Genomic DNA, 12,623 nt, shown 5'->3' with positions numbered 1-12,623 from the left:
TGGGGTGGATCAGCGGGCGGTGGGGGTACTACGCCCGGAGCCAGAGCCGCCGCCATAGACAATTATCACCCTCCCTACCCTCCCTTTTTGTTTTGTGGTTAATTTTTGTTGGTTATGTTGCATTCAGAGTCTGCACCTTTGGGGGGGGGGGGGGGGGGTACTGTCACGTCCTGACCCTAGTAAATTGTCATTTTCTATAGTAGAGTAGGTCAAGGCGTGACGGGGGTGTTTGGGTTTTTTCTATGTTTTCTATTTCTATGTTTAAGTTCTAGTTTTTCTATGTTGGGATTGTTTGGGTTGATCTCCAATTAGAGGCAGCTGATACTCGTTGCCTCTGATTAGAGATCATTTAAGTAGGGGTTTTTCTCTTCCTGTTTTGGTGGGTTATTATCTTTTGAGTAGTGTGTTGTCCTCTCTGCGTCACGGTTTGTTGTTTTTGTGTTTTCAAGTATTTAAGTGTATTGCATTCAGTTTCACGTTTAATAAATATGTGGAACTACGAACACGCTGCATTTTGGTCCGATCCTTCGAACAGCCGTGACACCTGATTAACTCTTTAGTCAGTTTACCTATTTGCTTATGGTTTTGCCTACACCTAGTGACCTGCTTTTTAAATTCTATGAACAAAAAATATTACATTTTATTTGGAATGGCAAGCCAGACAAAATTAAAAGGGCCTATTAAAATAACGAATATGAATTCGAAGTGTGATAAATAAAAACATATACCAATTTCATTTAAGGACCAAAACTGCTCTACCAACTGAGCTACAGAGTACCACTATTCTAGTGCGCTTTAGTGCAAGATGTTTATCTGCCTGTGAGCAAAAATCTGTGGCCATTGTGTAACTTCTCCTTCAAGAGGCAGTGAGTCTGGTGGGAGTGCTGATCTAGTATCTGTTATTCATTATGATTTAACAGGCAAAACTGATTCTAGATCAGCAGTCCCACTCTGGAATGTGTTTTGAATATGGGCTAGGAGGCAGGTGAATAGAAGTATGCTTATCATTGAACTGTGGACACTCCAGATGGCAGTTGGTCAAGTTATAGAGTTGTTTTAATCCCTGTCTTAATCCTCTTGGTGTTGATCTTATCGCTGTTTTGTGTGTTTCTTTGTCTAAAAAAGGAAATCAATTCAAGAGTCGAACGATTATATTGTTTAGAAGACATACAAATACTGTTACATGCAAAAGGATTGTTGCCTATATTTGATGATCATGATGAAGTCATTGAGGCGGGGCTTGTTAAATGGAATCAGCTGGGCAATAAAGGCATCTATGATAGACAAAACCAATGAAACCAACTATTAACAAATGTCTAAAGTAGTGACACAGCGATCACGTCATGTGTTGAATTTAAATCCATAACACTAGATCTAAGTAACAATTATGAAATTATTGGAACTAGTCATAACAGGAACAGTGACTATTGGAACAAAGCCACAAATAACAAAACTCTGGTGACTAACAACTTTTAGACTTTGACATCCACGCTCACTCAATTCCATGGAAAATATTAAAGATAGTTGAGTAGTTCTTGAGAAATCCTCAAATGCATTCCCTTGATTCCTCACATTTATTCCATTGGATGAGTTCAGAGGTCTCTGCCAGAGTTGATAAAGCTGCTGTTGAGAAAAGTTATGTTTTAGTTTTGCTTCAGACTCTGTTACACTGTACTTGAACCCTACTTACAGATGTAGGATCTTAATTTAGTCACTTTTGTTGCTGAGAATTTTCCTGCAAAGCAGGAAATGCAAACTTGTAGTGTATTCAAGGTTTTAAAAGGCTTCTAAAGTTAGTCATTTCCACTTTAAAATATGAAAAATGTATCAACCCCTACAAAGATGTTCCATTATTTATAATCCACATAATAATTCACAATTCCTGTTGCTGCAGGATTATTATCCTGCTGTAACAAACTGGCTCAAATTAAGATCCTACAGCTGTACATAAGGACTGAATAAGACTGTCATAGCCATGACATGACAGATGTCGTAAACAGTTGTGACAGTTTGACAACTCTTTAATAGTTCAAAGGAAAATAAATCTGAGTGAAGGTGGGTTGGTTTATATAGCCATGGGATTGACAGGAAATACATTTATTGTGGAACTATGAATAATTATGACTTGTGAAGCATTCTGATTATAGTGCACACCCACTTCATTTGCTCACAACAAATTTAAAAAAGAAGAGAGAATGCTTCCGAATACATGTTTGAGCAAAATATCAAGATACCTTTTCATAGTTGAGAATAAGACAGAATGTATCATGGAGTACGACATTCCCTTAGAGATAACAAAAGCGGCTCCTGGTCATTTAAAGGTAACGTAGTAAAAATTACAGAGAAATAACAAAGCATTGAATAGAAAAATGTTTTGTATAATACATATACTATCATAATAGCAACCTATATTTGTGTCTACTCATCTGAAACAACTATATTTAATCTCATCATCCAACAATCAATGATTTAACATCACATTTACGGACATTAAAACCAGATAAAACTAAATTATTTACAATAAAAAGAATACTTAAAAATGGAAAGATATTTTCATTTTAAGCATTGGCGATCCAAAGAGAATAAAAATGATTTTTTGTGGGGGGGTCTGAAAGTGTGGAAGTCCTCTTGTAATCTACTAGGATATGAGGAATGTATAATTTGTACATACAAGCAAACAATGGTAAATCATCAAACTACTACATAGTGAACTATCACATTGACAGGAAATAATGATGCCGGTGTATTAAAGAAACACTTCACCTATTTCTAACCTCATATTCATTATATCCAGCCCCATAAGTGTCTACATATGTGCAAATGGTGTTTCTGAAATACTCCTTTAAATGGAAACAAAGTTTACTGAATAGAAAATATGTATGTAAGTACTGTATGAACACCCAACATGTACTTAATATGGCTGTGATCTGGTTTATTCCATTGTGTTAGAAAGCCTAGAAGTTTGTTCTCAGTCTCATACTGTAAGTAGCCTGGTTCCATATATGTTTGTGCTGGTATATTGCTAACTCATATGGTCGTTGTCTTGGCTATACTATACTATTTATGTTGTCTGCATAATGTGGTAGTCTTCCCTTAGTGTACATCCATCAGTCTCATATCCTTTATCCCAAAGAAGACAGACTCGTGACAGACGAAACAGACCAACGCGCATGCGAGATTTGGTTCTGGGTGCCAAAATGCCAGGCCGCAGCCTTTGCAAGAGTTTTACTAAATAGATTAATCAATGGCTTTTAACACACTTCTATATTCTAAACTAGGGCAGTGGTTCCCAGATCTGGTGGGCCTCAGCAAGGAAAAAGTTGAGAAAGGAGTGATAGGGAGGTCTATGTCTCTGAGAACATCTCGTCTCTATCAATACTCTGAGTCGATATTCACGTCATAAGAAGAAAGAAGAAATTCCCCTTGACCACGGCCACAAATTGGAGAATACAAACATTGTTTCCCATTAACCCACCCCCATTATAAAAGAGCTAACTTCGTTGTCAATTTTTTGTTATACATAAATAACAAAACATGCCGAAAAGCTGCCGTGTTGTTCAATGTACATGTAACCAGGTAAAAAAATCCCAACCTATGGTTTGCAATGCTCCCACGTAGGGAAATAGAGCCTGCGAGAAGAGCCCTGTGGCTTCAGGATTTTTGCCGTGGGAGTGTGGGAAATGTGGGCACCCGGTGTCCAAGTAGGCTACACATATGTGTATGGAAAACATTACATCACAGGTAAGACATTTAACTTATTTAGTATACTCTGTCATGAAAAGGGGCATGAGAGAAGGTCTACAATATTAGAGCTAAGTATTGAGAACCCTCGGGAGCAGGCAATGTTGAAAAGTAATCTTTAAACATGTTTTACTTGTCTTAAATGTAGTTTTGTAATTGACTAAAATAAGCAGACAACAAGAAAATTGCGTTTGAAAAAGGTTGAGGTTTTGCTGTGAACCAACGGGGTAACCTAGGTAACCCCAGGTTATTTTCCCCACAGGCGGGCAGGGGGCGCAACGTTCTAATACCGACTGGGACTATAGATGCAGTAAATAGGTCAATCAAACTCGACTAAAACAATGGAATTGGCATGAAAACGCGTGGGGGAAAGATCCCGATTCTCCTCATTGCCCCCCAGCAAAATTAGCTTTCATTTAGGCTAATGTTTATAAGCGTATTTCACACTATGTTGAGGTAAAAATCGGAGTATAATGCTTGTATAGATGTCAACCGCATCACATGTTCATGTCATCATTACCAATCCAACTGAATTACAGTTAAAAAAATACTACCACCAATTTCTGTATGCTAGCTATGCTAACCATCTTATACAAACGGGAGTTAGCATTTAGCAGTCACTTCTTCTAAACCTGAAAAGGGACAACTTCTACATGTTATGCAGCAAAAATCCTTATGAAAAAGATTGCAGTCAGAGTGCAGTATAACTGCAGTATGCAACAAACACCGTTTTTTTTACTGCTGTAATTTTGCAGTGTAACTGCAGTTAGAGTAATTGCAGTTAGAATAATTGCAGTTATTCTACAATTATGTTTCTAAAATACCACAGTCGACTGCAGTTCATGCACTTTTACTGCAGTTTCAAAACTGCAATCTTTTTTTGTAAGGGAACAGCCAAATACATCCAAATCAGACTTAAGTAAGCACATTATGGGCCTGTTACAATACATAACTCAAGACCGATTTGACGAATATCCACTTTTTTTAGATCAGAGTGATGAGAAACTGTCTTCACTGGGCTCTTCCTCCTCTTACTTTCCCCCCTCGTCCTCTTCCTCCACTTCTTCCTACTCCTCCTCCTCCTTCTCCTACTCCGAGAGTGTGTTCAGAATCTCCTCTAGCTCCATCTCAGTAGTCGGGCCCTGGGACCTGAAAACACAAACACACAGTATATGGAGGGGTCTGAAGTGCTGTCCCAGTGAGGTGTCAAATACAGTGCCTTAACATACCCCTCAAATACATACCCCTCAACTTATTCTACAATTTGTTGTTACAGCTAGAATTCAAAATCCATTAAATTCCTTTTTTTCACCCATCTACACACAATAAATACCCCATAATGACAAAGTGAATTTCTTTTTGTTGTTGAAATATTTGCAATTTTATTGAAAATGAAATACAGAAATATCTCATTGAGATAAGTATTCACACCCCTGAGTCAATACATCTTAGAATCACCTTTGGCAGCGATTACAGCTGTCAATCTTTCTGGGTAAGTCGTTAAGAGCTTTGCATACCTGGATTGTACAATTTTTGCACATTATACTTTGAAAAATTATTCAAGCTCTGTCAAGTTGGTTGTTGATCATTGCTAGACAAGTCTTACCATAGATTTTCAAGTCAATTTAAGTCAAAACTGCAACTAGGCCACTCATGAACATACAGTATCATCTTGGTAAACAACTCCAGTGTATATTTGGCCTTCTGTTTTATGTTATTGTCCTGCTGAAAGGGGAATTTGTCTCCCAGTGTCTGTTGGAAAGCAGACTGAGCCAGGTTTTCCTCTAGGATTTAGCCTATTCCATTTCTTTATATCCTGAAAAGCTCCCTAGTCCTTGCCGATGACAAGCATACCCATACCATGATGTAGCCACCACCATGCTTGAAAATATGAAGAGTGGTACTCAGTGATGTGTTTTGTTGGATTTGCCCCAAATATAACACTTTGTATTCAGGACAAAAAAGTGAATTACTTTGCCATATTTTTTTATTCTGTCCAGGCTTCCTTCTTTTCACTCTGTCATTTATGCTAGTATTCTGGAGTAAATACAATGTTGTTGATCCATCCTCAGTTATCTCCTCTCACAGCCATTAAACTCTAACTGTTTTAAAATCACCATTGTCCTCATGGTGAAATCCCTGAGCGGTTTCCTTCCTCTCCGGTAACTGAGTTAGGAAGGGCGCCTATATCTTTGTAGTGACTGGGTGTATTGATACACCATCTAAAGTGTAATTAATAACTGCATCATCCTCAAAGGGATATTCAATGTCTGTTTGTTTTTTTGCCCATCTACCAATAGGAGCCCTTCTTTGCAAACCATTGAAAAACCTCCCTGGTCCTTGTGGTTGAATCAGTGCTTGAAATTCACTGCTCGACTGAGTGACCTTACAGATAATTGCATGTGTGGGGTACAGAGATGGGGTAGTCATTTAAAAATCATGTTCAACACTATTATTGCACACAGAGTGAGTCCATGCAAGTTCTTATGTGACTTGTTAAGCACATTTTACTCCTGAACTTATTTAGGCTTGCCATAACAAAAGTGTTGAATACTTATTGACTCAAGACATTTCAGCTTTTCATTTTTTATTAATTTTTAAAAACATAATTCCACTTTGACATTATGGGGTATTGTGTGTTGTAGATCAGTGACACATCTCAATTTAATCCATTTTAAATTCAGGATGTAAAACAACAGAATGTGGAAAAAGTCAACGGGTGTGAATACTTTTTGAAAGCACTCTATAGCCCCTCTTCGAGTGTGGTGTCACTCACATGTCCGGGCCAGGGAAGAGTCCATTGGGATTGGAGAGGGGGTCAGAGTACATTCCCCCCTGTAGGGGTACTGGGGCCAGCTGGAAGGGGGTTTGGAACTGGTTGTTCCTGATGAGAACAAACAAAAGACTTAGATTTTTATTTGTAGCTATATTCAATTAAGTAACTGTTATTTAACCAGATGAGTCAAGTTAGCCTGTTTTTGATCTTGCCAACTCCAGTGACAACGAGTTGGCATGATAGCAGCAAACAGACTGGCACTCAGGCTAGAGTCCTGTCATTGGTCAACACATGAACTTCACAGTAGCTCACAATTGCATGAGACATGAAACTGACGGAGTCTGTCTGGGATTTAAAGCAGCTGTCCAGTGTTTCCAGATTCCTATGAAATATGACCTTGAATGAATTATACGAGGGGCAGCTTTTCTGTATTGGAATGGTGTGGGCGTATACCGGTCATAAAACATATAGCAAAACACATGCATAAACACACAAATTTACTCATAATATCATGCTGTTCTCAAGGCATAGAAAAACAGATTTTTGTTAGGTATATTGTTTGATCAAAGAAAGGCTGGTTCTAAGACTCTGTGTGCTATATTGCTTCATTTCGTGTTACAAAAGGAATAAGCTACTAGAATTTATTATTGTGACAACCAACCCCATACTGTGTGACATCCAACCGCGTGATGGGGCTGCTTGTCACAATTAAACCGAGTATGTTTGCTGACTAACGACTCCATGTTGGAATAAGAGATGCTAACGTTGAAATGAGTCTATTAATATATACTGGTGCTGAGAAAAACACATAAGAGTAAAAAGTGTGACAACCAAATACCCTACACCCTACCGTTGTACTTGCCTGTCTTGCAGGAACACTTACACTTCTATTTTCTTACTAGCGCTGACTTTGCTGACAGCTGCTTTGTTGAGGATAATGTTTACTATGACATGTGGTTGTCTTACCTACAGTCCCGTGAAAAAGTATTTGCCCCCTTTTTAATTTTCTCTACTTTTTGTTACTGAATGTTACCAGATCTTCAATCAAAACCTAATATTAGATAAAGGGAACCTGAGTGAACAAATAACACAACAATTACATAATTATTTCATTTATTGCATAAACAAACGTATGCAACACCCAATGTCCCTGTGTGAAAAAGAAATTGCCCCTCAATAGCTGGTTGCGCCATCCAAACGCTTCCTGTAGTTGTTGATCAGTCTCTCACGTCGCTGTGGAGGAATTTAGGCCCACTCTTCCATGGAGAACTGCTGTGACTAAGCAACATTTGTGGTTTTTCAAGCATGAACTGCTCGTTTCAAGTCCTGCCACAACATCTAATTTGGGATTAGGTCTGGACTTTGACTAGGCAAGTCGTCCAGGTCCTGAGGCAGCAAAGCATCCCACAAACCATGGTATGAGGTTCTTACTGTGAAACGCAGTGTTTGGTTTTTGCCAGGCATAATGGGACCCATGTCGTCGAAACTTTTGAATCATCTGTCCATAGAACATTCTTCCAAGAGTCTTGATGATCATCCAGGTGCTTTCATGTTATATTTGGCAAACTTCTGTCAACTTTTTGGACAACATGGGTCCTATTATGCCTGGCGAAAAACAAATACTGCATTCCACAGTAAGAACCTCATACCAACGGTTAAGTATGGTGATGGCAGTGTGATGCTTTGGGGATGCTTTGCTGCTTCAGGACCTGGACGACTTGCCTTAATAGAAGGAACCATGAATTCTGCTCTTTTTTAAAGAATTCTACAGGAGAATGTCATCCATCTGTGAGCTGAAGCTGAACGCAGCTGGGTCATGCAGCAAGACAATGATCCAAAACGCATAATCAAGTCTACATGAAAATGGCTAAAAAGCAGCACATTTGAAGTTTTGGATTGGCCTACTCAAAGTCCAAACCTAATCCCAATTGAAATGTTCTGTCAGAACATGAAATGAGCAGTTCATGCTTGAAAACCCACAAATGTCACTGGGTTAAAGGAGTTCTGCATGCAAGAGTGGGCCAAAATCCCTCCACAGCGACTGATCAACAACTACAGGAAGCATTTGGTTGCAGACAATGCAGCTGAAGGTTGCACAATCAGTTATTGAGTGTAACGGGGCAATTACTTTTTCACACAGGGGAATTGTGTGTTGCATAACTTTGTTAATTAAATAAATAAAACAAGTAGACTTTTTTTGCTGCTATTTGTAAACTCAGATTCCCTTTATCTAATATTAGTTGTTTTTTTGAAGATCCGATAACGTTTAGTATCAAAAATATGCAACAATAGAAGAAAAAAAATCAGAAAGGGTGCAAATCGTTTTTCACGGCACTGTAGCTATCTTAAGATGAATGCACTGACTGTAAGTCGCTCTGGACAAGAGTGTCTAGTAAATGTGTCTTCCTGGCACTGTATAGTTTATCACATTGACTAACAAGGTACTTACGGAGAGAGAGAGTAGAATGGTGATGCACTGGCTCCATTCCCCTGGTCCCTAAGAGAGAATGATGAAGACCTTGTGAAGTGTGTGTGCATATGTGAGTGAGTGATTCAGACTCGTGTGTGTGTGTGTGTGTGTGTGTGTGTGTGTGTGTGTGTGTGTGTGTGTGTGTGAGAGAGTGATTCAGACTCACATGGAATAGAAAGAGGAATTGTTCTCATGTGGGGTCTCACTGCGCTGAGGAGAGTCACAGTGGGCTTCCCTGCAAACACACACACACACACACACCAATAATTAACAACACATAGTTTGCTTTTAACAACATCATGTTAGCTAACAAGGTTGTTAGGTAACAAGGTTGTGTCGCCAATGCCACCATATTCCCTGGTCAAAAGTAATGCACTATATAGGGGATAGGGTTCCATTTGGGACAGAACCTTGGTTAGTTACATAGCTTCTGTGTAACTTACACTCCTACTTTGGTCTGGATGGAGACTACGAGGTATCCCGAGGTGGTATCCCGAGGTAACGGGTTATCTGGTCAAATGAGGCAGGGAAGAAGATTGGAATTCCCATTTAAACTGAGAATTCTTACAATTGTCATAATATTAATCTAATTCAAAGCTTCTTCTCACAAATAATATTCTATCGCTCTCTGTGTGTCTCTGTCTCTCTCGTTGTCGCTGTCTATCTATCTGCCTCTCGCTCGCTGTCTCTCCGCCCCTTGCCCCACTCTCTCATTGTTCATAAATAGGACTTGCCTGTGTAGTATTTTCTGAACACGTCATTCTTCGGCAGATCTGGATACACGTGTGTGATGAAGTCGATGTCTTGAATACGGTCACCAAGGGAACGGATCTCCAAGTCTCTTTTGGTGGACGGTTGAATATTCTGGATCTTCTGGCCCCCGTCTGGAAAGAGGGATGGAGGTTGGAGGGAGGAAAGGAGAGAGAAAGAAAGGCCAGTTTAATAGGAATGTATCTCAGGATTTTTGGAATCCAGTGTTCCATTCCAGAGGTGTGCAGCCAGAATGACTAAACCCTTACTCTCTGATGGAGCCACGTATGCGATGGTGATGCCTCCTATCTCAGAGTCGCTGAAGCGCAGTAAGAAGGTCCCGTTGGGCCGGTCCTTCAGAATCAGGTGGAGGTGCTGCTTACCGATGAAACCAAATATCAACCTAGAGGAAGGAAGACACCAGGACACACAGTTAGCTATGTGTGTGTGTGTGAGTCATATTAATTTTCTTTCAAATACTTTAACTGTGCTCGATTGAACCAATGGAATAGTCCCAAAGGTGCAAACCCTGCCCATCTGACACTCAAAACAGGCTTGAATCTTTCAAACACTATTTGAAACCAGGTCTTCTCTGTGTCTCTCACTGGTAGACAGTCTTATGACACACTGTAGCAAAAACATTTTCAAAGACAAATTAAAACAAGAGTTTCTTATTGGATAAGTTCAGGTAGTCCTTTCCTGTTTCAGTCGTTTTTCTTCCATTTGGTGCTTAATGAACAGGCCTAGCTCTGTCTCTGACTGGCAGACATGACTCACCCGTCACTCCAGTAGCTCTTCAGGTGCTTCTTGGTAAGCTCTATCACACCATCAAACCACTGCCAGAAGGTGAAAGGTCGTCCAGGGAGCACCTCCTGACCAATGAAATTATACTGTTTAATCCCTCTACTTGTCACATTTCACTCTGTTCTGTCCACAATATTACTAGCAATCATGTGGCATATGGAGTTACCCTAGAGGTGGTGGGTGCACAGGACCTTGTGCCTACCCACTGGGCACACCACGTAATTTCAACGTAGAAATGTGGGTAATATTTGGTTGAGACGTTGATCAATGAGATTTCAACCTTTATTCACCCACTCAGCCAGAAGTTTGTTGAATTCCCAATGTGTTATCCCTATGCTTCAACCCATCTAAAAGCACAATTGTAATTATGTGCGCTGAGAGTCGGGAAGCAAGTTCAGAGTGAGTGTTTTAACAATGATGCCTGGGGAAGGAACCAAAGGGAGTGACATATATAGGGAAGTGATGGAGTCCAGGTGAGTCTGATGACACACAGGTGTGTGTAACGATGGTGACAGGTGTGCGCCATAACGAGCAGCCTGGTGACCTAGAGGCCGGAGAGGGAGCACACGTGACAACAAAGTTCCAGTGGAAAAACTAAGTCTGACTTTTGGTTTAAACTTCACATCTAAATGTGTTATTACGGCACTTTCAACCATTTAAAAGCAGAACAAAGTTCAAATGGGGATACTACAGATATTTTGTATTTACACAACTTAATGTGTTATCACTGTGCTTCAACTAATAGCACAACCAAATGACCAGGGCCTGGTTTCCTAAAAGCATCTCAAGGCTAAGTTCATCGTTAGAACCTTCGTAGGAACATGGTTAAATCTCTGAGCTGTTTCCAAAAACCATCGTTACTAAAGTTGCACTTGAAAATGCACTTTAGCGACTGCCTCAGACCACATAGAACAGCTAAGTCCGTTGGCAAATGCGTTTTTTTTTACCCCTACTGTGTCACTTGATTCATAGAAGATCTCTTCTAAACATACATTCAAGATGTTTATCTGTCTCTCTGTGAACGCTGATAACTTCCCCACAAAGTTGACTACAAATACAAAGTTGCCGATGTCTGTGCGATTGTTACAAACAAGCAAAGGATTCAAATGAAAACTGAGATGACTGCATTAACAGATAAATAGCCTACCTACACTGAGTATACCAAACATTAGGAACACCTTCCTAATATTGAGTTGCACCCCCCTATTTTGCCCTCAAAACAGCCTCAATTCATTGGGGAATGGACTCTACAAGGTGTCAAAAGCTCCAATGTTGACTCCAATGCTTCCTACAGTTGTGTCAAGTTGGCTGGATGTCCTTTGGGTGGTGGACCATTCTTGATATGCACGGGAAACTGGTGCGCCTGGCACCTACTACCATACCCCGTTCAAAAACACTTAAATATTTTGTCTTGCCCATTCATTCTCTGAATGGCACTCGTACACAATCCATGTCTCAAGGCTTAAAAAAATCCTTCTTTAACCTGTCTCCTCCCCTTCATCTACACCGATTGAAGTGGATTTAACAAGTGACATCAATAATGGATCATAGCTTCCACCTGGTCAGTCGATGTCATGGAAAGAACACGTGTTCTTAATGATTTATACACTCAGTGTACAGTAGGCCTATAGGCCAGACTGGTGTTTATATTTCAAAGATATTAAAATCAATTTCATGTTCATTCAATTGAATTTTATTTAGCTATTTGGGTAGTCTGTCATTTTTGCCTCAATATATTTCATGATGTGTAGCCTAACGTGCTCGATGATGTGCCAAATCTTGATTGAGTGCATTATTATAGGGTAAGCATTCGAATAAGACGCCTCAATATTTGCAGCCATAGGTGATAATATCTCTCTAGGACCTGATCTGTCATCAGTATTGTGGATTAACTCTAATGTTAAGGTAATATTTGAATGGAGAAAGCTTTATTTTGATCCTATCAGTATCGAAACATGCCTCAACGACGCATTTAGCGAGCATTTTCTCTGCATGTGCATGGTGTTTTGGGAAACACATGGTACATCTTCGGCCATTGCAGGTAAGATGCATCCTTAAAATACTCATAACCCTAAATTCCAT

At 39.8% G+C, this 12,623-nt stretch overlaps 1 protein-coding gene across 2 annotated transcripts in view; it reads right to left on the bottom strand.

Moving 5' to 3' along the window:
• Positions 1–2,003: 2,003 nt before the first annotated feature.
• The window catches only part of stat6 (signal transducer and activator of transcription 6, interleukin-4 induced), a 50,439-nt gene continuing 39,819 nt past the window's right edge, over positions 2,004–12,623 (bottom strand). For both annotated transcript variants that reach the window (XM_029722423.1, XM_029722424.1), the window contains 8 exons: positions 10,515–10,609; positions 10,007–10,140; positions 9,722–9,871; positions 9,431–9,497; positions 9,154–9,222; positions 8,967–9,014; positions 6,518–6,625; positions 2,004–4,890 (listed from right to left, as the gene is read on the bottom strand). In XM_029722423.1, coding sequence (XP_029578283.1) covers positions 4,830–4,890; positions 6,518–6,625; positions 8,967–9,014; positions 9,154–9,222; positions 9,431–9,497; positions 9,722–9,871; positions 10,007–10,140; positions 10,515–10,609 — 732 coding nt within the window. In that variant the 3' untranslated portion in view covers positions 2,004–4,829. The remainder of the gene's footprint in view (positions 4,891–6,517; positions 6,626–8,966; positions 9,015–9,153; positions 9,223–9,430; positions 9,498–9,721; positions 9,872–10,006; positions 10,141–10,514; positions 10,610–12,623) is intronic.

The sequence above is a fragment of the Salmo trutta genome, chromosome 30, assembly GCF_901001165.1.
Source record: "Salmo trutta chromosome 30, fSalTru1.1, whole genome shotgun sequence".
Taxonomy (NCBI): Eukaryota; Metazoa; Chordata; class Actinopteri; order Salmoniformes; family Salmonidae; genus Salmo; species Salmo trutta.
Note: the sequence above shows the minus strand (reverse complement) of the source record. Positions and strands in the feature narration are given on the sequence as shown.